At 40.7% G+C, this 27,580-nt stretch overlaps 1 protein-coding gene across 1 annotated transcript in view; it reads left to right on the plus strand.

The window, feature by feature from the left end:
- Positions 1-27,580, plus strand: part of STX8 (syntaxin 8) — a 74,963-nt gene that overhangs the window by 14,271 nt on the left and 33,112 nt on the right. The window contains exons 5-6 of the mRNA XM_083725960.1: positions 643-767; positions 3,186-3,278. Coding sequence (XP_083582086.1) covers positions 643-767; positions 3,186-3,278 — 218 coding nt within the window. The remainder of the gene's footprint in view (positions 1-642; positions 768-3,185; positions 3,279-27,580) is intronic.

The following is a 27,580-nucleotide window of genomic DNA, read 5'->3' on the forward strand; positions in this document are numbered from 1 at the left end:
ACACATTTTCTGTATGCTGCAGAAATGAATTTGGTAGAGATCCTGGTTTTCATCCATTACACCTCATTCTTCTTCTGTTGCATAGATGCACTTCAACAAAATATGAGGGCCTGTCTCTGTCTTTCATTTATATTAATTTTGCAGTGCTGCATAAAATCCTACCTCCAGGTTAAGTGCATGCCTGTGCACTATTCTGCATGCAAGTCCCTCTGAATTCAGCGGGAGTTCTCCCAAGTCTGGTCTGCTGGCCAGATACCACAGCAGCCGCCCTGCCTTCTGGGTCCTCTCCTCTCCCAGCACCATCTGTTAAGTAGGGAGCAGCAGAGCTGTAGCTGCAGGGAAAAAAGGGCTTTGGTGTCATGCAAAGTCTGCAGTTGCAGCTCCTTCCTCTGTATAAAAAAATATAGCAAGAAGAAAAGTGGGGGTATGTTTCACAATATACACATGTTGTGCTCTTTGCAGATATACAAAAAAAGTCATTCATACATTTTGTACGTGTGCAATATTGGAGATGCAGTTGCACTTTTTTATGTTGAGGCTTCAGAAACTGTATGGCAGGCTTGCTGGGGTTTTTTCTCCCTCCTTTGAATAAATTATTTTAAAATGTTGAAGCTTGTATTTTTAAAAAAAAATTATTTTCAGGTCTAGCCTAATGGCTGGAGGGGTCAGACAAGGTGTCGTAAACCCATGGCTTGTGGAGGAGCCTGAGGAAACAAGAGGGCTTGGCTTTCATGAAATCCAGCAGCAGCAACAGAGAATTATAGAAGGTAAGTCATCCTTCTTGGTTTTTAAAGCTTTAATCCTATCCTAGAGCCTATACATAGGCCTCATGGTTGATAGCCACTGGTGTTGATTGCATCCTTTTACTCCAGTGACCTAGGTCAGAAAATCTTCCACCTTCACCTTCTTTTGTATAGGATGGAGGTATTGATTTCTGATGTCCAGCTTGTTTTGTCCCTGACCATCCAAAACATTCGAGCACTTTGTTAAATGTTTGTTTTGAGTCCAGGGGGCATTTCTCTGCTTAAGTTCACACACTCGTCATTTGAAAAACAATTTTGTGGGTAGCTAGGAGCGGGCTTGTTAAACCGGAATTCCTTAAGATGCCTCAGATAATTAGGCACCAAGCCTTAAGTGCCAGCGGAGTTTCAGTTCCAGAATTTTCTAGGCTCCTTGGAAGATATCAGTCTTCTGCATCCCTTGGTTGCTGGTGGAAGGTCTTGGACGTACTTCACACTAATCAGGCTAACGTATGTCAATGTGTAGATAGGGAAACCTCATTCTTATCCAGGCTTGTTTGTGAGGGATGAAAATTCTTACTGGCCCACTTTATATTGCAGGCCACTTTTAGCTTGAAACAACCAGAGTCTTGCACCTTGATCTGGGCTGCCTCATCATTATGAGCTTAGAACTGGCTGGTGTGGCTTGTGTCCCACCAAGAAAATGTGGCTTACTTGGGGCTCAGTAAGCCGTTGCTGTAGGTGTTGAACCTTAAAACAGAGCTGTCAAAGCAACTGTCAGGCAGCAGCATAAACCCAGGCTGTATTGGCATAGTGATCCACAGGTTGTGTAGATCTACCCTGGTCTCTTGTTTAAGTAGATCCAGTCCTTCCCTGTGCCCAGGCTTCCATCTCTAAATAGCCTGGGGATGGGGAACTTCTGACCCACGGACCCAATTAGGTCCTCTGAGCTTCCCTGTTTGGCCCTCAAGCCATTTTGGCCAAGGGACATCCGCCTTCCCAACACCCGATGTGGGGCAGGTAAAATCCTGGCTCAGCCAAAAGTGGGCCTGCAGGCACTGCCAATCGCTTTTTAGCAGTGCCTACAAAGGGCTTGGAAGATAGTGCTTTGAAAGGGGCTTCTGAAGACTGATTGTCTTCAGGGGCCTGTTTCAACTTGCTGCGCGAAGACCCCTGTTAGCAAAAAAGGCCACTTGGTGTCATTGCCAGCCAGACCCAGTTCCCCACGCAGAATATAGCCCTTTCCTGCTCCTCTCATTGTCATCATTTCTGTCTCCTAGGCTCTATGCTTTTTCCTTGAACAGTGATTTTATGTGAAGTAGTTGTGAGGCCTCTTTTGCTGATTAAGTTCTATGTCCTTCTCCCTGATGGTAGGAGGAGCATTTTTGGCCATGGAAGTGCTCTCCCATGCACCAGCAGTCATAACAGTGTGGTGCTTGGCTATGCCATCTCTATGGGAAACAACGTCTTGATGCCAGTAAGCCAGCTTTTCCACAACAACTTTCTGCTCCTGTAGTGCTTGTCTTAAAACCTCGTGGACACTTTGGGGGCATTTCAAAGCAATTGTATATGCTGTCAAGTAGGGAGTTTAAAAAAAAATAAAAATGACGGCTTCTGCAGAAAGATCTATTGAGCCATCAGTTAGCCATTGATCTTTTGCCCTCTTTGCTTAAACAGCCATTGGCACACAACTCTCCCGCTCCGGCACCTGTAAAAGAACCCCCTCCCCCTTTGCAAAACGCTACCCACAGTAGTTGATTGTGCTGTCTTTGGAGGACCTCCCCAAAAGCAACTCTCCAAGAGGGCTCCAGTACAAAAGAGAGCTGTGTACGACTGGAGTGTAATTCAGTGCCATTGGGACCAAGGGTGTGGTAATGCCATGTGCTCTGGATTACAATAGGGGGCATTTTGTAAGACTAGAGGGAGACTTCTATTGCGGCTGTGCTGGCTGCAGCTCCCCTTGCCAAGAGTTGGATTATCTCCCCCCATAAACGCCACATTTACACGCAGCTTGAGAAACCCTTTGGATTCCTTGGTGCTTGCATCACCTATTTGTTTCTCAGTCGTGTTAAACCTTCCCTGGAAAATCAAAAAGGCTTAATCAGGAAACTATATGAGTGTGCCAAAATGAAAAAAAAAAATCCAGTGCTCTTACGATGGAGGAGCAGCTGCAAATCCAGTTTCTGAAGGGTTTGGGACTCTTGGCTAAATTTTCTTTTCTAAGACACTACCCAGCACTGTCACTTTTACCCTAGTTTCTTAAGATCTGTCTGTTTTGGAATTCATTGTCATGCCATCGGTGAGGTCTTTGGGTCATTAAGTTTTTAACCCTTCAGTTGCAGACTTTTCATAATGTTGCTCAGCTGTCGTGGGTCATGAATCTGGGGTTTAGCATCAGAACGCTGGAATTTAATTTGATTCATATTTTTTTTCTCCCCTGTGCAGAGCAAGATGCTGGTCTTGATGCTCTCTCTTCTGTCTTAGCCCGTCAAAAACAGATGGGGCAGGAAATTGGGAATGAGTTAGAGGAACAGAATGGTAAGGACTGTCCTGCTTTCAGAGTTTGATGGGTTCAAGAGAGCACACAGTCATTATTTTCGGTGTTGTACCTTCTCATAGTTCTGTTCTACTGAAAACCTTCGGCACATCGTCTCTGCTGCACCATTATTAACCACTCCCGATGATAGTTCCCCGCCCCCTCCGCGAACAGTAGTAGAAGAACCACAATTAATCATCTCCATTTCTATGTGTGACGGTATAAAAGTGAATTGACAACAGAGTTTGCTTTCCCCTCCTAGCATTGGGTTCAGGCAGAGCAATGGGAAAGGGGTATGCTGAATTTTTAGGTCATCAAAGTACAGATCTCAGATAAGTTTTAAAAAGGGAAGAATTGTTTCAAAACTGTTACTCAGTCTGCCCATGTCTGCCTGGATCATTATCTCATGTGTGGTGTGGTATGGCCTAGATGTCACTGTGTCATAAAATATTTACTATGTCTCCCCTTCTCTTCCATCAGTTGCAAAATTTACCAGAGTACATTGGTGCGGATGCCTCTTGGACATAGAATTGGGCCTCAGGGTACTTTTATTTTGGTTCCTGTGCCTATGTTGGGGGTCTGCCTCTTAGATCTAGAAAACGAGCTGTAAAAGGAGGACAGATTATTTATAGCTGTGTCTCAGGAACAGTAGTGCCTTCGCTCAAGAGGCTACAGTTTCTGTTTGTAGGTAGGTGTAGGGCAGGGCCTTTCAAACTGTGTGTCGGGATACATTAGTGTGTCGGCCACAGTGTGTAGGTGTGTCGCATGAACACTCCTCATGCTTCTCCCAGGGCTAGAAAGGGCTTAGTTTAACCTCCGAGTTGCTAGTAAAACTGAATTATTGCGTTGCGAAATGATGCAAAACTGAATTACTGTGCCGCGAAATGATGCATGTCTAAAAAGCGTGTCACCAACGTGTAGCTCTGGTGCAGGGTTTGTGTGTCTGTTCATACTTGCACTTCCATGAGAGGAGAGAGAGACCTAAGCAGGTTAGATACGGTTAGCTGTTTGATTATTCCTGTCTGAGCCAGTAGGTGGCAGCACAGGACAGAAAAATGCCTAGTGCATGATCGGTTCATGACCTTGAGGAGCGCACTATTGGTTTTTTGTGTTTTCCTGGAGCTGTGCAACGCACCTTTCCCAGTTTAGCATTATTTTTTACCTATAGTTTGCCCTTTGGTCTGGGAGTATGCTTACATATTCTCTTTTAGTTTAAATGATCACATCTAGGGCTGACGATTAGAGCAGCCTTGCCATTATAAGCCCTGAAAAGTTGCTAGCCTGACTTAAAAAAAACAAAACGAAAGAAAAGTAGCCTCTTAGCTGCCATGGCCTCAGCCTCAAGCTCAGAGTTGGGAGGATGAACTGGTCGAGTCTTTGGCTTTTGTACCACCCATGGGCTGAGGAACTGAACAATACTGAACTTGAGGCTAGCAGTCAGGAATGTGTGGACCCTGAGCCAGGACCTTCACAGGCACCTTCGCCTCAGCGTGATTTGCCAGAGCAGTCTAAGACCTCCTGCTTCACATAGTCCAGGAGGCAGGCCTGGCAGGAGGCCACAGAAAGGAGCGCAAGCACTCTCCTTCAGGACAGGGTGTTGGCATTTTAAAAGTTTTGGCCTCTTTCACCTAAGCACTGCTTGCTTTGCATGGATCACAACATTTGCGGGCTAGGTTTTATTATGATTATAAAGCCTCCTAACAGATGAAGCGGGGCAGTTGTCTCTGCCCCTTGCCTACATGGTTTCCATGCTGGCCGTGGGGGAAGAGGCTCAGCTTTACCAGCATGGAAGCTCACTTGGTTTCTCTGCCGGCTGCAGAGGAAGCGATTTGCTTTCCTCCAGCAGGGATATGCAGGAAGCTCCTTCCTCTGTGCCTAGGAAGGAGAGCAGCAGGTTCGTGAGTGAGGGATAAGAGTGACCAGTCTTTCCCCCACCGAACGGCTGTATTTTCATTCTTGCTACAGAGGTAGACACTTCACTTCCTTCGCCACCAGTCTGCTCACTCACCTGATTGGAATCCCTTGTTTTTCCTTGTGGTGTCCCAGGCAAGTAGTTATATACAAACACCCGGCTGTATTTTACATCCTGAAGTTTCAGTGGGATCAGTTGGATCCTGCATTAATGTGGCTTGTAGAAGTCTGGTAATGCGCACCCTTTTCTTTTTCCTGGACTAGTATGAGAGACAGATTTGAAGTTAAACCATACTGTAGCACTCACACAGTTGTTGAGATGACCCCATGGGAGCAAATCTATAGATTTTTGAGCTTTGCTTTTTTCTTACAGTATGGTAGAACTTTGAAATGTTTCCAGCTGTGTGATCTCTGCAAAGATTTGATCCATCTGGTCTGCTTCTGAAGAGGGTTGTGTGAACATTAAGTGACTGGAAGGCAGCAGCTCCGATACTTCCCCATTTGCTGAGCACTTTCTTCATTGAGAAGGTGTCACTGCCAACAACAACAACAATAACAACAACAACAACAACAATAAATTTATACCTCACTCATCTGGCTGGGTTTCCCCAGCCACTCTGGGTGGCTCCCAACAGAATATTAAAAACATGATAAAACATCAAACATTAATACTAGTAGTCTAAGGGTCAAGTGCATATTTTGTGTCCTCATGCCCTGTTTTTCACCCTTTCTGCTCCCAATCTGATCCTGGTTTTTTCCAGGGTTTTGAAGGTGCATATTCATCCCTGGCAAGCATTGCACAAAAGTTAAGTTAACAGACTTGCCTGCTCACATGTCCCTGAGTTTATTAATTTGTTACGTACTTCGGGAATGATGGAGTGAGATCAGCCTTGAAAATTAAAATTCACAAAAGTTGTCCTAGCCTACAACAACTTTACGTGCCTGCCAGATTTGAAATGGGAAACTTTTTTTAAAAAAGAAAAGCATTTCTCTAATCTCAGTCCTCGGAGAAAACAGATTAAAACCCCAGCTGTTCTGAGATTACTAAACTGAAGGCCTTAGGAGGGAAGAGATGTGGAGACTTAGAAAAAAAATCTGTCTTGACATAACTTTAGAAGAGCACCATAGAATAGCATTTGTAAAAAGAGCTGGGGGAGTGTTCCATTGGTGGTTTCTCATCACAGATTTAAACTGACAAAAGAACAAACAAATAAATCAAGGTAAAATGGTTATGATCTGCCCACACTGATACCAATTCTCACCAAAACTTCACAGTGCATAGCACGTGAATACCTTCTGTTGCTCATGTGTATGTTTGTTTAGTCAGAGTTGGAGTTGCTGAACTTCAATTTGGGTCTCTTCCATGACTAGTGCTGAGAACTCCCATTCCTAGGCAATATAATCAGAACTTTGCACATGGGGTCTCTGATTAGCCTTGTGTGCGATATGGAGCACATATTTTTCCATAAGTGTTCCGCCCTTGATTAATATCAACTCAGTATCTGCACAAATTATCGTTCAGTGATCTGTCTTGGACTGAAGACACAGTTCCCTCATCTGTGCATTTTTGGTCTGTATTCAGGCCATTTTCATAATATGTAATCTCTGACAAGTGTACAAGCAACTGTGAGTGTTTGGAGCCCGATGAATTCGTAATGGTCTGCAGGAAAGCAGCATTGCCGAGCCTATGAAACTAGCTCCCATAGATCTCGTTGCTCCCCAAGAGAATGGTAAATGACTGTAATGCAAACCACAGTGAATCGAACTACCCATCGTATTTCCATATCACCACCGGAGTTGGGAGAGCCGGGTTCAAACCCCCGCAAAGCTCACTATGTGTCTTGTGCTGGTCACACACTGTCCCCCTAAACTACTGATCAGGGTTGCTGTGATGGTACAAATGATAGTGTTTCCTGCTCCAAGAAGGGTGAAATATAAATGAAATTAAAATTAATTAATAGTAAAGTAATGTTGTGGGCAGTGACAGCATAGGAAGCAGGTGCTTTTTGATTTTTGTTTCTTTGAAGAACATGATTGTCACCAAAAGTGATTTGCATGTTGCAAACAATATCTTTCTAAAGAGTGAGCTTTAAGTACATTCTTGATTCTGTGAATGTTCTAATTCCTGTGGTATATTTAATGTTTTTCTCCTTTGGGAATGGCTGAAGTACAGTTCTGTTGCCCACGCATCCTTTTTTTACAGCTTTGTGACATGACCTGCATTCTAAGCCATCAGTTGTGCCCCTGTGACATCTTTATATGCCCTTAGTTATTGGAAATTGCATTGCCATGATGACACAATTCTGAAGTAAGCCGCATCATTCTTGGTGGGAAGAGAGGAATATCAAGCCTTCCTTCGTCCATCTTGAAGATATGCAGCCAAGCAAAAGAAATAGGAAGTTTTAAATACACACAAAGAGAAAAATGAGCATTAAAAATTATTTCTCATTTGATTTTACTTTAATAGCAGGTCTGTCATATCTAAGCTCTAGTCTCATGAAAGGCTGATATTTAAGTGTTAAATAATTTAAGAGGGAAATATGAAATATATGCAAGTGTCTTCTGATTTTTATTTTTAATGTAGCTTCTCTGTCAATCTGTTGAAGCTGGAATAGGTGTGCTAACTCTAAATTAATTCCAAACATAAATCCACTGAATAAAAATGTCCCACATCCATTTCTCCTGCATTATATCACTACTACCATTGCATCCCTTTATCATGTGCAGAGAAAAACCAAAATGAATGGGAAGCAAATGATTAATTTCGAAGAGGAAGTTACGTTGCCAGCTGAATTTTTTAACTCTACCTTTTTTCAGAGCACCTTATAAATTTAAATCCACAAAAAATGTAAATTCTGAATTCCTGTTCACCTTGTTCCAGTTGAAGAAAGCAAATCCATCAGCACCATATCACCAGAATTGAGCCTTCAAATGCTCTCCCAGCCCCCCAGTATTTTGTAATGATGGGTAACCTAATTTTTGCCCTAGTACTGGACTTTGCATGCCAAAGGCTAAGAGTTTGACATACTGAGAGTCGATTGCATCCTAGTGATCTAATTGAAGAGGCTTTTGCCTGTTCCTAGTTTACTTAATGCTTTTCCAAGAGGATGTGTAACCCAACCCAAGCATGAACAATCGCACCAGAGACAGGCAATGGAGCCTACATCCTTGGGCTGACTTTTGCCATGAGGTGTTACAGGAACAATCTGGGCACTCAGAATCCAGCAACCACAAAGTAATGAGTCACTTAGTCACATCCTGTCATTTACAGTAACTCAGGGTGATAAAGATATTTGTGTGTAATATCTAAGGAGCATAACCTCAAATGGGACACCCTAAAAGAGTACTGTTCTTTTGTAATAGGAAATACCTTGGACAATACATATTCTAGTGGTGGAGAAGAGTCATTGGTTGCTGGCATCAATCTTGCATGTCAAGGAGTTTATAAAGCTGATAATTCTGAGTATCTCAAACATTTCGTTTCCTTACATGTCTAGGAAATGACTAATTTTATATGGGTTTGGTATATAGATGTGGTTATTTATTTTGTGGATCTTTTTTTGCCTATTTTAACATTAATCTAGCTCTTTGGATTTTTAATTCTCCATGAACTACTGCCTTCCTTGAAATAGTATACTTGGACTTTCAAAAAGCTGTCCTCGAAGCAGCTCACCAAAGACTTCTCAATAAGCTTTAGTCATCAAGGAATAAAAGGAGAGGTCCTCTTGCAGCTCAGGAATTGGTTAAGTTGCAGAAAGCAAAGAGTAAGAATAAATGGACAGTTCTACAAGTGGAGAAGCTTAGAAAATTGGGTCCTCCAAGGATCGGTATTAGGACCTGTGCTTTTTAACTTGTTGATAAATGATCTAGAGCTAGGAGTGGGCAGTGAGGTAGCCAAGCTTGCTGCTGATATTAAATTGTTTGAGTTTGTAAAATGGCAAATGCAGTTCAGTGTAAACAAGTGCAAAGTGATGCATATTGAGGCAAAGCATTTTATTTTCACATATCTGTTCATAGGGTCTGAACTAGCAGGAAAGAGACCTTGGGTAGATTCATTGGACAGCTCAGTGAAGACGTCGACCCAGTGTACAGTGGTTGTGAAAAAGGCAGATTCCATGCTAGGGATCATTAGGAAGTGACTTGAACATAAAACTGCTGATATCATAATGCTGTTATACAAATCTGTGTCACGACCACATTTGGAATACATTTGGAGTACAGTTCTGGTTGTCGCATCTCAAGAAGGATGTTCTAGAGTTGGAAAGGGTTCAGAAAAGGGCAACTAAAATGATCAAGGGGGTGGAGCAACTTCCCTATGAAAACAAGTTGCAGGACAACATCTTTTATTCTAGAGTTTGGGAGATGTAAAAATATCCTATGGTACTTTTTAAAGAACTCTAATAATGTTTTAATTGGGCCCAAGTAAATTTTAAAGCTGAAGTTTAAAAACAAGCTGGTTTTATTCATCATTACTGTATGGCTTCTTCCTACTAAAAACATATTCAATAAGGGAAAAATAATTATTCGTCAGCTGTATCTTGTAAAACACTTTATATAGCAACTACAATTATTGACATTAGCAAGAGATTTGTTTTTGGAAATAGAAAAGCTTTTGAATGGTTCCTGTTAATAATAATTACAGGGGGAAAGGAAAGTTAGTTACTTTACAAAAAAGGTTCCTTGCAACAGAGTCTTAATCCTCATGTTCTTCTCTGATGGTTTGTAGAAAGTATTTTGCTTGTACCAAAAGCTTCAGTGGACACTACCAACCATTTAATTGTAGAGTTACAAATGGAGAGTTCAGATTGCTTTTTAATCCAGTGTAAAAAAAATTATGAGCTGAATATGTTGTGAATAATCTTTTATCTCTATTCAGGCAATGATGTTAAAAACTAGTCCTCCAGGGAATGTATTATTTGTGTAAAATGGGATATTTTGTTTTAAAGTTAATTTTTTAAAAAAATCTTTAACCTTTCCTGTGATACTGCAGCAATTTTCTCCATTGAGCTAATCAATTACAGTGGTACCTTAGTTCTCAAACTCCTTGGTACTCAAACAACTTGGAACCAGAACGCTGCAAACCGGAAGTAAGTGTTCCGGTTTGCAAACTTTTTTCGGAAGCTGAACATACTTCATTTTGAGTGTTACACTTCTGATTTGAGTGTGACACTTCCAATTTGAGTGTTATGCTGAGGTCTGTCTGTTTTTGCTATTTATTTTGCGTTTTTTCTTTTTGTAGCGTTTTTGTTTTTGTGACTGCGCAGTTCAGCTACTGATTGATTGATTGTGTGATTGCAGTACATTGTTTATTGCTTTCATTTCATGGATCAGTGGTTTCATTAGATAGTAAAATTCATGTTAAATTGCTGTTTTGGGGATTGTTTTTAAAAGTTTGGAATGGATTAATCCATTTTGCATTACTTTCTATGGGAAAGTGCACCTTGGTTTTGGAACAGACTTCTGGAACGGGTTAAGTTTGAGAACCAGGGTGCCACCCTATATGCATTTCTAGTAAGTTCATTTATGTGTCAAAATCAAGATTTTATATGACAGTTAATGTACCATAGTAAATAGCGTGAGCTGGAAAGGCCTCTGGTCAAATGTCACCTCAACCACAACTCTGCTAGGTGGCCTTGGATGAGCCACCATCTCTCACCCTCAGCTCCCTAATCTGTAGTATGAGGAGAATGAAAATTACTTTCCTTACAGGATTGGTTTAAGGTTTGTGGAGATTGGAGGTGCAGAAGGCTGCTGGTAAAACCCTGTGTGAAATACTGGAGAGCTGCTTTCAGTCATTGTAGACAAAGCTGAACTAGCACAGCTTCCTATTGTGTTCCTATTGTGCATCTGCAGTGGTAGGAGGGGAAGTGGGTTTCATAAGTGCAAAGTGTTATGTATTATATTCTCAGACGGACTCATTGTCACCTGTCCTACTTTTCCTTCAACTTGCATGCGGAGAGTTTATAAATAGTGCATTAGAGCTGTATGCCACTAGTGTTGGTGTCATTTACATATAGCTTCCATCTGGTTCCAGTTGCTTATCTTGCTCATTCTTCACCACTTAAGTCTTAAAGGTTACAATGATTTTAACCCCTCGTACAGCCAGACTTTGGCATCTCCCAAATGGGGAGAAGAAAGGGATGGGCAGTTGAGAGGCTAGGCATTTCGTCCTTTTGCTTTCACAGCTCATGATGGCTTGTTCCTTAATGAGCTTTTGTGCTCAGTTTTTAGAAACCTACACTGCCAATGTATTACCTTAATTTTATTCAGACCCCATATCATTGGTTTCCTCCTCTTTAAGTGGAAACAGCCTGGGGTTGTGTGCATGTGAGATGAGGGTGGGCCCTAGTCTTCAGTGCTCCCTCTTCCATCACCCTCTCTGCTTCACTTACTTTGAGGGATAAGTAAACCAAGGAAATCCTGGCTTTGAATTCCCACTATGATCCTGGGAAGAAATATTATCCCAAACGACCCACTGATATTTCTTTGTGGAAGAGGATTAGCCTCGCACAGATATTTATTCTGCAGCTTAGCCACTTAGCATGCTGCCAAGGGGACTGAACCCACCTTAAGGTCAAATGCTGGGTTTAATGTACTTTGCATGGGCAGAATCTGTGTTGGGGGCATTCAGTGTGCATCTAATTAGCAGATCTGTGCCAGTACAAACATGCTTGGTTTTACGTGAAGAGTGAATGGTAATAAACACTCTTAAATTCTAGCTGTTCACACCTCAATAATGAGGTAGCAATTCCCATAACCACTGAGATCAAGCTCTATTTCTAGCCCTCTGAGAGTCTATACTGATAAAGCTTGAGTAGCTGTTTATCTTGCGGCGTGTGTTCTTTTTTCTATTCACAGTGGTGCCAGGGGTTGAAGGGTATAAGCTACTTATACCCAACAGAAGACACACATTCATTCCAGAAGAGATGCTCTCTCTGCCTTGTAACAGTGTGGATAAGCTCACAGGAAAACTGGAAAACCCAAGCAGTGAACTTTGAGCTTTTTGCTTTGCAGAGGTATGCTCAGTGAGAAAGAGCCCTGACACTGAGCTGGAATAGAAAAGTTTTTCCTATTTATCCAAGGATTTAACGAGTTATGGAAAGGGACTATACCTTATGATGATTTGCCTTTCTAAATGCTGGATCTCATTAAAGATAGGGACCCCTTAAATATAATTTAAACCATTCCTACAGGGGTAGGAAGCCTGTGGCCATCAAGAGATTTTTAGACTACAGCTCCCATCATCCCCGACAGTCAGCCATGCCAGCTGGGCCTGATGGGACTTGGCATCCTGACGATGTCTGAAAGAGTCTTCATCTTTGCCTTATACTAAATTAAAACTTGAAGGCAAAAGAAGGTCTCCCTCCAGTTCTTGAGGCATCTGCAATGCTTTATAAATTCAAGAGGTATTTAAATATTCTCATTGGAAGCAGAAATGGTTGTTTTGAGAGTGAACAGCCGTTTCATGCAATCTTAATTTGTCAGTCACCACCCTTCCTCCCCACACAATCCTTCATCTTTTCCCTCAATTAGCAGAGGTTATTTGAAATAAAATGCTTTGAGGAGGAGAGTGGCAAATATTTTCTTTCCAGAGCCTTTCTTATTTTTCTTGCTTTTAAACACCACATACAATACTTATCTTCTGTTTTATAAGCACTTTTTGGAATAGAGGATGCCATACTGGCCAGAGCTGTTGGTTTTGTCCAATCTATTATTCTGTCATTTTCAGCATGCAAAATCCTCCCTTCCAATCCTTCCATTTCCTCAAAAAACAACAACCCTGCATTCAACTATACAGTTCATTAGGGATGAGTGAGGAGGAGAATGTGTCCTTTAACTTGAATATTTGAAAACTCAACCTTGCAGTGAAATCCTATTATTCATGGTACATTGTTACCAACTTACTTTCTTCCTAGTAGATCAGTTCTTATCACTGGTATTTTTGAAGAAAATAGTTGATAGTTCTTGTCTAGCTGCAGATGGCGGTGGAATGTATATATTATATATTTGCACTTTGATCAATTTGGCTGCAGGGATCCCATTGCAGCAGATATTTGTGGTCTGCATTCACTGTTGATCTGCTCCTTGGTGCAATTCAAGGAGTGAGTTCAGTTTGCAAAGCAGAATATGGTTTTGTGACCTTTAGATAGTTCTTTATGCCATTGTGTCTGGTTGGGTGTCTGCATTACTCATTTGTTTCAGATCTAATATTTTCTAACTTCTCTTTTGTATACGTCTAATTGTAGCATATAGGACATTGCGCTGGGTTTTAAATTTTATGCTGGGGATTGCCTAGAATTTAAGAGGTAGGGGTTGACTGAGAGTTGCATCTTGTTTTTGGGAACGTCACTTTGGACAATTGTAATCTAATATTCATGAGCACGTGTGAGCCTGCAGTTAGTTTGGCCTTTGTGTTCCCAAATCAGGAATGCAAAATCTACCACCCTCTCAGCTTTTCTTATATACATACATAGATACATACAACAAAAAACAATTCAAGATCCAAATATCAAGATTACACTGAATCGCTTGACTTCCCCCCATCCCTCCCATGGGTCCTAATAATATTTACAATTGCATATCAGTACTTGTCCAAATTTTTATCCTTCCAAATTGTCCATACTTTCCATTACTTTACAAGTGGTGCTAAAATCCTGCCAAAGTTTTAACCTGTTTACAATGGTCTTGTAAATAAATTATAAACGTTTTCCCATTCTTTTTAAAAGTTCTTACCTTCTTGGTTTCTAAACTTCCCAGTTAATTTCGCCACTTCGGCATAGTACATCAACTTGGTTTGCCATTCTTCTCTGGTAGTGGTTGTCTCTTCCTTCCATCCCTGGGCTAATAGCATCCATGCGGCTGTTGTCGCATACATAAACAGTCTTTTCTGGTCCTTTGGTATCTTGGTACCTATAATTCCTAATAAAAAAAGCTTCTGTTTTTTTAACAAAAGATATTTTAAACATTTTTTTCATTTCATATCTCATCTCCCAGAAACTTTTAGTTACTTTACACATCCACCACATATGATAAAAGGTACCTTATTTTTCTTTACATTTCCAACAAGTATTTGGACTTGTTCTGTACATTTTTGCTAACTTAACCGGGGTCAAATACCACTGGTTTTCAATATACATTTTCAATATACTTTTTTTTGGTACTGTACTGGTTTTCAATATACATTTTTTTGGTACTGTACTGGTACCTCCTGAAAGGTGTATGTTCTGAATCATGGTTAAGGCATTCTGAGATAGGTACCAGCTCTCAGGAATGGGCACTATGATCTTTTCACATGGAAGACTAAACTATGGATGAAAATGGCCCCCAAGGTAAATTCCTTCCCTAGTATTCTCCATATGTGCAGGAAAGGGAGTCTCTTTGTGCCTAGTGAGGAAGTGAGGCCAACAAATTGCAAAGCTCTGCATTTTTCACTTACTCCCAGTGGATGCTGCACAAGATGATTAATATTTTAACATCTTTGTGTTCTCTGTTTTACTTTTAACACTGGAGCACTTTAAATCACTTGGGAAGAAGAAGGTCTGTCTATTCTCCAGTTACATAAACAATTGGGGGTACTAGGATGAAAAAGGAAAATAATTTGGGTGGAGTTAGGAGAGAAGGTAGGATGAAGAAAACTGTTTTACATATAACGTCAAAAACCGAAATTTTCCAGCGCCTGGTGTGAGTGTGGAGTTAGATTCCTATGTTCTGCTGGAATTGAGTTCTACAGAACCTCTGAAAGTGTCTTGTAAACAATGTGTTGGAAAGTAGAGAGAATATTCCAGGTCTTCAAACAAATGCCTGTCTTGTTTTTCCACCCATCCCCATGTGGATAGGCCTAATTTATTAGAGGATGAAAAATGAGTCAATGACCTTGTCCACTGCCCTTCCCACATTTTATGTATTTGAGTCCTGTTTACTAGAGATGTAAAATTTATGGAACTGCTAGCAGCATTGATAAACCTCCCCCCCCCCCTTGTGGGTAGGATGGGGGTAATGATGAACATTTTGTGAAACACTGAAATATTAGCGGTATGTGCTTGAGAGTTCATACTGCATTTGATAATAGCCATTGGGGTCAAAGGTACCTTAAGAATAGAGATGTCCTTAAAATACAACAAACTAATGTTTGAAATAAGGAATTGCAAAGTTATATTGAATTGAATTTCCAAAATATAGTAACTGCCACCAGATGTTAATAAAATAATACTGACAGTGAACCAGCCATTTACATCAGTGTAACCATTTCTATTGTAGCTTTGAAAAAATGCCCCCCCCCATATTCTAAAACCAGTATTTGAAGACTCCATGGTTTGTCATCTTAACCCAACACACTGTTATTTCTACAAATTGATCCTATGTACCAATTGGTCAGGATCCTTAGGGTTGGGGTTTTTGTTTTTTTACACTTAACTGCCAATCCCAATTTGCTTTTAAAAGTCTGCCAGCCTTCAAAAGGGGCTTGCCATGTGTATCGGAGGACCGCTGCTGAGATTACAAACCCGAAGTGGTTGATGCATCTCTCTGGAATGTGGTCCTTGAACTAGCTTCAGGCCTTTCACATCTTGGTTTGATGCTTAACTTTTGTGCATTTCCAAATGTACCTGATAGGCCGTAATCAGAGAGGATTTTTTCCCCCCTTTTAAATTGCTCTTAATAAAATTAGAACAGGTAAAAAATATTTAAAATCAAAATAGTGGTTGGATATTAAATTTTAAATGCTCCCTTGTTTATTTATTTGTTTTTGGAGGTAAGATTTGAAAGATAGGCTTAACTGTGGGGTACAGACCCGTTTGAATGGAACTAAAAAACACCTGACAGGCATGCCACATTAGTCCTCTTGCCATTGTCAGTGTTTCTCTGGTTTAAAGTGGATATATGTTGACAGCTAGTGCAATTGCCATTTCACACAGCTTCCTTGTAAAAGACCTGTTGCCTGGCTTAACTTGCTTCATCCCAAAGGTTTTTTTTTTTTTAAAAAAAATAATCTTTGAAATTACCCAAATGAATGATTCACATAAGTATATGTAATTATCTATGGAAGAATGACTCATCTTGCAGCTGCTTCCAATTAATGTCTATCATTTATGAAATAGTTCAGATACTATTTGGGAGAAATTGACACTCTGTAACTATACTGTTTGGGTCCCCCTCTGCATGTTTGTACTGCTCTCCTGGCCTGCCATCATCCAAAGATTTGGGTATTTGCGCTACCCTTATGCGGATGACACCCATTCCATCTCTCCATTCTGTTTGAATCAGTAGCAGCAGCTGTGCAGTGCTGGACCAGTGTCTGGAGGAAGTGATGGGCTGAATGAGGATCAGTAAACTAAGGAGCTGGGATGGACAGGCAATCCCTGTGTCTGGAAATTAGGAGGACAACCTGTTCTGGAAGGGTGTGCACTCCCTTCTCTAGAGGAACAAGAGGATCTACCGACAGTTGAAGAGTGGAGAATGAAACTTATGGATTACGCAGAATTGGACAAAATGACTGGGAAAATTAGATACCAAAAAGACCACAAATTCATCGAGGACTGGGGAAAGTTTACGGATTATCTGGAAAATAGATGTGATGTACAGACAACGTTAGTCGGTTTTAAAGAGGCTTTGTGATTGTTAAAGATGTACTGTAAGAGAAAAACAGAAGTGTTAAGTTACTATTAACTGGCAATACAAGACATGAAAATGCGTAATGAATAAGAAATATGGATGATTGGTGGAGGAGCTGGTGGAAGTTCAAAAATTGTAAAATACGAGAATAAGATTGTGTTGAATAATTAGTAAAAAAAAATTAATAAAAATTATAAAAAAAGGTTTGTAGTATGTGCTCTTGAAGTAGTATAAAATACTTGCATTCTGGCTATTTTGTGATGGCTGTGGATCCGCTGACAAAGCTCTGAAATCTTAATATCTTTCTTTGTGTTTCTTCTTGTGTACTAATACTTTATCCCTTGCTCCAGCCCTTCAGGGTGGAGGAAGCTACTCATCCAGTGGAAATGATTTCTTTTTACCAGAAAGAAGCTAAAGAACAGTTTTGGAAATGGCAACATTACCCTCTTTGTTCTTACCCCAGCACAGAATCAACATTGTGTCATTTAAATTTTTTTTTAAGGCAGTTGCTACTTCCTCTAGAGGTCTATATTGCTGTTTTAATACAAATCACTCTCTTGATGATTACCAAATCCATTCCACTGCATGCTTGCAATAACTTAGGCTTTTTACTATTTTGCTTGACTGCTACTGATATATTGATGTGATCTTTAGAGAGGAAGAGATGATTGAGCTAGAACAGGGGTCTGCAACCCACGGCTCCGGAGCCGCATGTGGCTCTTTTACACCTTTGCCGCGACTCCGCGGCGGATACTAGCGAGGGGAGGAGGCACATTGTGCACCCCGACACTCCCCACTGGCGCATGGGGGCGGTGCGTGCGTTAGTCACGCACCGTCCTGACGTCACCTTCCCGTCCGCTGTCAGATCGGAGGGCAGCGGCGCGCATGCTTTAAATGTCGCAATGGTTTTGCGGCTCCCAGGTTTTTTTTCTTCAGAAATGGGTCCAAGTGGCTCTTTTTGTCTTAAAGGTTGCAGACCCCTGAGCTAGAATAATAGCAGGGCATCTTAGGAGATTGCAAGGACGGACATTTTTTCATATTCTTGTGTACTGGGAAGTAGAAATGCCCTAGGTGACCATTTAAGGGCAAAACAAAACATTACCTGTCTAACTGTTATGGAAAAACCACCCTATTTTGCCTTTTTCACAACAAGATCTTCATTGAGCTGTTGACTCATGGTCAGTCACCATCTGTTAGGACCCGGTTCACATATATGATTTTATTTTATTTAGAAGATTTAGAAACCGCTCAATTGAAGAGCTCTCTAAGCAGTATACAATAAGTCATATCTTTAGTCTCAGCTTTAAATCATAACCAACTGTCCTTTGGATATCTTCTCAGTTTGAGTCCTTGCATTCTTGAATTTTGGGACAGTGCCATCACATATGGAGATCATCAGCTGCTATTTGTCCACATTTTCAACATCCGTATGTTTTGTTCTTATCAGTTTTATTTAATTTATTTAGGGTTAAATGCCAGCTATATTACAGTTGATAAAAAAGCTAAAACTGACACAGATAGCATTGCTTGCTGTGCCAGTAAAAACAGATGTCCATCTGCATAGAAGTGTCAGTCATATTTTACCCATCTCTTTCTAAAAAAATTCCTTTTTCTGTAACACTTATTTCATTAGAAGACGGTATATTTTTGATGGTAACCCCTTAGTATTGTCTGTTGTTAGAACCTAGTATTCAAATCCTGAATACAAGGTTCCTTTTCTAAGAATTTCCATGGTTACATAATTTGCCAGTTGACAAATTTGGAACCAGTGGGGGTGATAAGAATCTGATGGCTTTTCACAATGTCATTGACTCTTATAATACTGTTTTTTTACTCGTAGAGTGCTAAGTGTTTCATTACAAATAAAATATGACAAAAGGGATATAGAAGGACTTTAAAATATTTGTGCAAGATGTTAGCATTTTTCATATTGTTCAAGAACTCTGACATTTTAGGCTTCTGGTGTTTCTCAAACTCACTTTTAAACCCCAAGGTAGGTTAGTAAATGGCATTTTAGCATTACCTAGTTCCATCACATACTCAGGATCAGTTTGGTGCTCTTTGGCAATTAAATTCTGTGTTAGACATTTATATTGCAGACTACATGATGCAGTTGCAGCTAACTAACCCCCTTTTATGGCAGGAAAAGTGAAAACTGGTTGTTCTGGAGCAGTAAGTAAGTAGAAGCTGCTTTTCTTCCGTTTTTCACAGTTTATGCTTCTGGGATGAATAATCTGTAAGTAATTTGCCCACGCAACATAGGCAGTCTGTACTGTAAAGATTAGGCACTAATAGCACCTTCCCCATTCTGACTGCTCATTCACCCATTGCTGCCTCTGCCTCTGAAAAGCTGCCTAGCATTTGTTTATGGAAGTCCAGAGCATGTAGTGAAAAAGCTGAGTAACAGTCCTTCTTCCTTTTCCCAGAGAGAGTGCAGGGGAAGATGCATTGGGCCTAATATGACCTCAGAAATAACTTCCTTAATCACAAGTTTGTAGAGGGGGAGTAAGCTTGTTGCGCCACCTGTATCGCACTATTCCCTTTTCATATGTTAATCAGTAATTAATCTTGATTTTTGTTGGGTTTAGGAGTTTTACTCTTGGCACATGTGCAGAACCAATTATATCGTAAATCACCCGTGTTTCAGCAAATGTCATTCTGATAGTTCCCTACTGCATAGAGCACTACTAGTAAAACATTTGAGGTCAGGAACTTGGATTCCTCAACCACTGTATTCAAGGAAACCCATTTATTGTTCTGTCTCAGTAGAAAAGGTTCATTTCTCTTAGACTTATATCACATTGGCAGCCAATCAAGGAAAGTCATAATTGCATTTATGCAATTGGGGGCGGGTGAGCTGAGGCCGCATTAATCTGTCTTAATGAATTAATACCACTGGCCTCTTTTCACCCCCAATATGAATGTGGCAGTTTCTTAAGAATACAGTATTTTACGTTCTTTATTGAGCAAGAATTACGCTTTGGGCACTCAAACAGAGTGCTTGACCTGCGTCTCTCACACTGTAAAATTGCTAAATGTATTCTTTGTACTTGATTCTGCAGAAGGATTTAGAGAGACTTGCCATGGATTGCATGAAGCAGTATTCATCTCAAATTATCCCGAGCTGACTACTGGGCCTTTTTGATAGCCTTCTTGTGATGATTTGTGCTGTGGATGATAAAGATGGATGATTTTAAAAATTCAGTTAAAAGGATCTTTCAGGCTAACTATTAAATTAGATCTATGTAAACTGGAGGGAAAAGCAATCATACCATGTCCTATTTGGGAAATGAGAATTGGCAGCTTTCTTCTTGTCATCACATCAGCTGCTTGAATTGTGCAGAGTCTAATCATATCTCCAGGTTGTTCAGAGAGCATGTTGATTAGATACAATATACAAAAGTGCTTATAAGAGCATCCTGCATTTAAGGGAATTGCTTTTGCGCTTGCCAAAATCAGGGATGTGAGCTCTTTAATCTTGCCGCCAGCTCAGTGGGAAGAAGATGGTGCATCTGTTTCAACATTTTCAGTGTCCTTGGTGCTCCTAAATGTGTCCAGCTCTCCTTCTCAGGGTGTCCTAAATGTGCCCCAGCTCTCCTTGGGCTAAATTAGTAAAATCATGACTCAAAGGCTGCATCATAGATAATCCAAATTAGATTTTCTATTTCTGTAACAATGTTTTTGGCAATGGCTTGTGAAAGGCAAGGAAGGGCATGTGTTGGGCATTAGACAGGGCAACAAAGATAGGAAGACACTTTGAGACACATGGACCCAGAAGCTCAGCCCCGTGACTGGAATGCATATCCGAGTCCTGTATTCCAGTTTTGCTCCACACTATACCATATACAAAGGTAAATGAAGTATTTATAGCTTGGAATTCTTCTTGTTATGGCCCACACTCAGGCAAGCATCAACACCCAATGCAATTTAGACAAATGTTTCTTAACACCAGGTCAAGGATGAAGAAGTTGTTGGACTCTAATTGTTAGTAGCCCCAGCCAACATGATCAGGGATGATGGGAGTTGTAGCCCTCCAACATCTGGAGGGCCACAGGTTACCTATTCCTGCTTTAGATCCCCACTGTGCAAACCAGACCTATTCATTCTTGCAGCCCTCTCCAGAGAGAGGATTTTAAATGTATAACTTCATCACAAGTCTATCTTTAGTTGTGCTCCTTGACGTGTCCTGACAAGAGCTGGTGTCAGGGTTTGACTCCAGTTTTTGCTAATCGGCCATTTATAATTAATGCTGGTTTTTGTTCCCACAGTTATTTAGAAAGAGCTTTCACGTATTCTAGGAAACAGATAGTGGAATCCCTTTGTAGAACTAAGGGCAGAGTAAGGCAATTTAATCAGCAATATTTTTTGTAGATGACACAAGATGGACAACTCTGACTAAGAAAGTCTTCTATGCATTATTATCCCAGTTTCAAGTTCTAGCCATGTTGCACACTTCAAAACCTGATTCCATCCTGGCCCAGAATTACCATCCTTCCACACAGAGCTGCTGTCCTGGCTGCAGAGTGGGTTGTTTCTTCTGGTTCTTATTACTTAATGCAGCCTCTGTATCTATATGTATGCATAGCTTTCCTGTTTCCATTATTGTGTCTGGAGCAGACACAGCCTGACATACTTAGCATTACCTCCCCTGGTGCTTTCCATATAATCTGACTGGATGGGGAAGGGTGAAGAGAGTGAGGCTGCTGAGTGACTCTGCTGGGAGCACTGGAGCTTTTGGCTGGGGCGCTGTGGTCCTCCCCACATGGGCCAAATGCACAGCCATACTTGCCGTTCCATAACGATCCCATTCACATTGGCTTAGCATTAGCGCCCTGGTTCCCAGCAGGAACTCATTGGAAACTATTTATCATTTCTGACACAGAAGGTAAAATCCCTCTTGTTTTATTGAAAATACACTCTTCAAGTTTTCATTTAACAGCTGCTATGAGGAGTCTGCCGAGTGCTGGGAACTGTTCTGTGAGAACCACAGCAATGCGCCAGACAAGTTAGCAGTCAGAACTCAGTAAAATGAGGCAGTGTGGTCGTTAATCATATCTGTTTACTGACAGGAGGCTCATGATATATCACTTGGCCCACCTGTTGGATTAATGCTTTTCCTGAATGTTTGCAAATGGTTTTTTGCTAGACAGGTGAATGTTATCTTTTCCTCATTCTGGGAGACGTGAGGTGCAGAAGTATGAAGCCAGCGTAGTCAACGCGGTCAGTGACAAGGGGAGAGTTTCTTTGAGCTCCTGATATCTATGGACATTGATTATGCTCTGTAATTTCTTATTTGTTTCCTTCTGATCTGGTCTAGAACTCTTTGTATGTTAAAATGTAGGATGCAGGAATGGACAATTGGGCATACTCTGCCTCTTTTATAGGTTTTGCCATTTATGGATACCTTTCACCATCCATGGGTTGAAATCAAGGCTTGAGCAACCATGATTGTGTTCTTTTCATTTTATCTTGTACAGTGGTACCTCTGGTTACAAACTTAATTCATTCTGGAAGTCCGTTCTTAACCTGAAACTGTTCTTAACCTGAGGTACCACTTTAGCTAATGGGGCCTCCTACTGCCGCCATGCTGCTGGCGCACAATTTCTGTTCTCATCCTGAGGTAAAGTTCTTAACCCGAAGTACTACTTCCAGGTTAGCGGAGTCTGTAACCCGAGTGTTTGTAACCCAAGGTTCCACTGTAAGAGCAGTTTCTTTTAAATTTTTGATGTATACCCCACTTTTCCTCCACATTGCTCAAATACATTGTTTTTTCTCTCCTCATTTTGTCCTCAAGAACCCTGTAAGCAGTGCTTTTTTTCAGGGGGTACTCAAGGGAAGGGCACTCAGTACCAGCACCTCTTTTTTTGGTTAAAAAGTTGTGACACTTACTGTAACAACTTCGTGGTGAGTACTGGCACCTATTTTTCTAGGGGGGGAAATACAGCCACTGCCTAAGGTAATCCAGTGAGCTTCCTAGATGAGTGGAGATTTCAACCCTGGTCTCCCAGGTCCTAATACAAAACTCTAACCACTGCACCACACTGACCCTTGTACTGTTTCTGCTCTGAAAACATGGACCAAATGTAGTTGGAAATGATCTAGGTGCAAGTAAGTCCAGTCCAGCTCCCTAATTCCTGGAGAACTGCCACCAAAGGATGCCAAACCTCTCTCGTACGAAGCTGAGATGGAAAATCCACTGAATGTTTCTGGGATGCACCCCTATGAAAAGAATTTCCTTGGCCTAGGAAGGAGCCCATTCCTAGCAGCAGCATTTGAGAAAATCTAGAGCTATGCTCCAGGCTTACAAAGCAGCCGGCATCTCAGCTTCATATCCTGTAATATATTTAGGGAGAATTGGCTTCCGGAAGGATACCCCTGGTTTACTACTTTTTCATAGACTTGGATCCCAAAGTGCATCTCAGGGCTCTTTTGGAATGACTTGATGCATGCTAATTTAATGGGAGATAGAGACATGGGGTGAATGTAGATGATCAACCTGCCAAGTAATAAATGTGGGGAAGCTTGTTTGTTTCTTTAAAAGTGGGTTGAAGTGCAGCTGTAAAGATGACCATGGCTGGCTTAGTAGGATTCTGTGGTTGCTCTTGCTCCACCCCTAATTAGTTAGTCAGTCAGTTGTTCTGTTGCCATGGAGTGAAGACGAACTCCACCATGCATCGCTGCAGTGTCTTGTCTCTAATTCCCAGCTCTTTGTTTCGGGAAGTAGATACTTAATATATCCTCACCAATAAAGCATTCTCTTTTAGAGGATTTTTTCTGGGGTGGGGAATTTGGGACATTTAAAAAAGTAGATTGTGCTTTAAGTAATATGTGTGAAGGCATATACTCTGTGTACTTTCGCATCGTAAAAGCAATATTTTGTATGCACATCCCACAGAGAGTCTCAAAACTGAACTCACAAAACCATCAGGATTTCACAGGGGTCTCTCCCAGGCCTATCAGGAAATAAATTGGGACCTTCTGCATGTAAATGCTGTACCCCTGGCCTGCAGTAATAGTTGGGTTCTGTTCCCTAAGGGGGAAAATACACTAGTCATGAGATTAGCTCAGAGAAATATCTTCCCCCTCTCAGTGTCACGTGCCATGGATTCGGCTCACCAATTTACCAAATGGTAAATGTGGGAAGTCTCATTGAGAAAGGGCTCTCATCTTTTACCCCACATTCAGATGTGTGACAGAAAAAACTGCACCACATTTTAGAAATTCTGTAGGACAGGGATCTCACATTAATGCCATTAAAAAGTGTATCACGTGCTTAAAATAACTACATCAGCATAAACATTTAAAATTCACAATGAAAAATTACAAATAAGCAATATCGCACAAAGAGCAGATAAAGTAAAAGTAGCCAGTTAAACATCTTTAAATTCAAAATGCACACTAAATAAAATTGTCAAACAGCTTAGACGAATTACCCTATTAGCTCTACAGTGGTACCTCAGGTTACATACGCTTCAGGTTACAGACTCCGCTAACCCAGAAATATTACCTTGGGTTAAGAACTTTGCTTCAGGACGAGAACAGAAATTGTGCAGCGGCAGCGCAGCAGCAGCAGGTGCTCCATAGACAATTGACCAGCTGGACCACACATTGCAGTCTGCCTATGAGGGGGACTTCTACAACTTAGTTATTCTAGAACTATAGAAAAAAGAAATTCTATTTCCATATCCCACAACAGTTAAGCTTCTTAAATAATAATTAGAATGTTAAAAATTAAGATTGACACTTCAGTATCTTTTAAAGCATGTTGCTCATTTCACAGTCCCCACCCCCGAAAGAATAGAAATATGTGACCCAACTTGAAAGTGTGAAGGCAAAAATGTGTGGCCTTGTTTCTCCAATTCTTGCTGAGTCTGAAAGTGCTACCCTTTCTTCTCTTCCACTGCCGGCTACCTTTTTACAAGGAATCTTTTGTTGTTGTATGAATTCATAATACAGACACTGTTTCTAGCAATACATCAGCAAGCCTTACCATAGTCTGAGCATAAATGGGGGGAAACGTGAGACACTAGTCTGAAATTCCACTTTTCAATGTGGCTGTACTGTTTGAAGAAGACTGAAATCTATGTGCCATGTTCTGCCTGTGTAATGAAGTTTGCATTGATATTCTGTTAATGCTGATGCCACTCAAAGTCCAAAACAACTGCATTTAAGCAGCACATCTTCTTGCATGGGATGATCTTGCTTTTTAGTTGGGTTAACAGCCCGATGAGGTCACTTCTTTGCATATCAAGCTGGTGTGCATCACCTTTTGTTCCTAAAAACAAACTTCACAAAACCACCACACAAAATCATCCTTTTTTATTTTCCCCTATTGATCTTCAAAGGATTGCATTCTAAACAGTACATTGTGGCCTGTGAATGCAAGTTCCCCTAGTTTAGGACCATTTCCTCTGCTGATAGGCAGAAGTTGTAAGGATCATTATACTTTTCATTTAAGCTGTAATTATATTAAATGGCATTTGTGATTGGTTTGTAGCACATAAGGGATGTTTTATGTTGCACTCGTTATCTGTACATAAAATGGGCAAGAGTTTGGTAATGGTGTGTCTGCAGAATGAGACGAGGGAGGGTGGTCCCACTTTATGCAAGTAAAGACAAAAGTCATAGCATGTGGTTCCAAAGTGGTTGAATCAGAGGTACCAACATTGCTTTTAATGAGGAGTTGCCAATACTAGGTTATTATGATCCAAGTGTTAAATTAGATAATCCTACCTAAAAAATTAGATTCTACAACTCACATCTATTATTCTCTAATGAAGAGGATATTTGCTTGATATATGCCAAGACTTAGAACCTCTCATTAAATCACATTTACTTACAATTTAGATTTTAGTTTCTGTAATGGTAATGTTGAAGCAACAAGCTCACCCCATCTAACCCAATTTGCCAGTGAAACCAAGGGGTGCTGGGCTTGCGAAACAGTGTCAGGGATAAGAGCTGTTCTCAAGCTTGTGGCACAAGCAGTCTGGAGCCCTGGGTTGCTCGTGGGAGATGAGTACTCAGCTTTATCAAGACTGCATGCCAAATATCAGTTTTTCCTTGCTGTAAAAATAATATGTGAAAGGGCTCTTGAGAAATCAGCAATGTATATATTATATGAGAGTGGGAATGAGGAGGAATATATGTGGCATTCATTCAGCAACCAGATGTAGAGGTCCCGAGCTTCATTTTTTCTTATTATAAACCTGTTGCAAATTAAAAACAAGAAAGAAACAAGCTACTGTGAGATCAGATGTAGCGTTACTGATGTCAGGTGCAGGATTTATTTTCAAGAGCAAGATTTATCTGCGCAAGTCCTTTGGAGAAGTTGTCCCAGGGAAAGCTAGCTGTACTGTGAGTTTTATCTTCTTTCCAAACTACACTTGTTTTTAAGTGCACGTTTGCTGTTTTCCATGACCAATCACCCTCTTCCTAAAGATTTATAACTCAGCTGTTTCAATTTGTGATGGGCCGAAACTTTGGAATGCAGATTGTCAGTCCAGATGTCAGACCTTTCCTTAAAAAAAGAAAATGAAGGATTAAATTAGGTATGTGTGATTTCCCCCCCTTTTCTTTGAAGGCTCAAAATGTCACTTGAAGTCCTAAACTTATTTCCTGTTTCCTTTCAGATGTGATGGTTCACTTTTAAAAGAGAAAACATATTGCTGAGCACCAAGTTCTGAACTATAAAAAATAAAGTTAACTAGAGTCCTATGGCTAATGTGTAGACTTAAATGAGAATGATATAGTATCATCATATGTAGTTTGTTTATTTATAATAATATTTATATATCACTATTTCGTTTTTTAAAAAACAAAGCGGTTAACAACAATAACACATAAAACCGTGCAGTTAAAACCATATGGAAGTTAAAATCAGACTTCAATTAACTATTGTGGGAAGATGTGTTCTTCATCGCCTGCATAGGCTTCGCAGAATAGAAAAGTTTTCAGCAGGCATTTAAAAGTTGAAACAGAAGGTGCCTGCTGAATTTCTGTTGGTAGAGTACCCCACAATGTTCTCTCTTTCTTGTTGTTATCAAATGAGTCTCACCAACTTGGGAAACTACTAGTGACACTCCTGAAGATGAATTAGTGAGATTTATGCCACAGTATACCAGGGAGCAAAATTGGACTACATAGTGCCGGAGGGGGCCTCCAGGAGCACAGATAATTAGATGGCTTCCCAAATAAAGGAGAGACCTTCAATAGTCATGTCATGATCGGTGTCATAGAATGAATTTCAGGGCGCAACCACCTCCTAAAGCTTTTAAACTCTTTAAACTGTCCATGTTTCCATTTTGTAGCAAATAGGAGATGAAAACAGATATTATAAGTAAGAATAAACACACTCGATAGGAGTTTTAATCTAGCATCTGGTTACCTGAATATTAAGCACTTAATCCCTTTAGATATATACTAGTACTAGTATAGTCCCCTATCAGTCTGAGGATTGTTAAAGCACGTGAAAGGGAAAGTTTCCCCAAAGGTGCATACAGCTTGCCCCATTTTCAGATTTGCTTTCCTGCTCTCACTAAAAAAAAATTCCCCTCCCCCAGAAAGAGGTTGATTCCAGTGTCAGTCATTGCTTTAGGAGCTGGGCTGGCATGCTGCCCACGGTTGAGACAGACTTCATATCCCCAGACTTCATATCCCCAAGTTTTGAGGGGGAGATGTATGAACTTCCTTTCTGACTTTACTAACAGTCAGGGTGTTTTGGAATATGTGAGCATTAAATTTCAGCTTTCTGTATGTTCAGTGGCATTTTGGGTATGTCCTTCAG

This window comes from Podarcis gaigeae, assembly GCF_964106915.1.
Source record: "Podarcis gaigeae genome assembly, chromosome: 2".
Lineage (NCBI taxonomy): Eukaryota > Metazoa > Chordata > Lepidosauria > Squamata > Lacertidae > Podarcis > Podarcis gaigeae.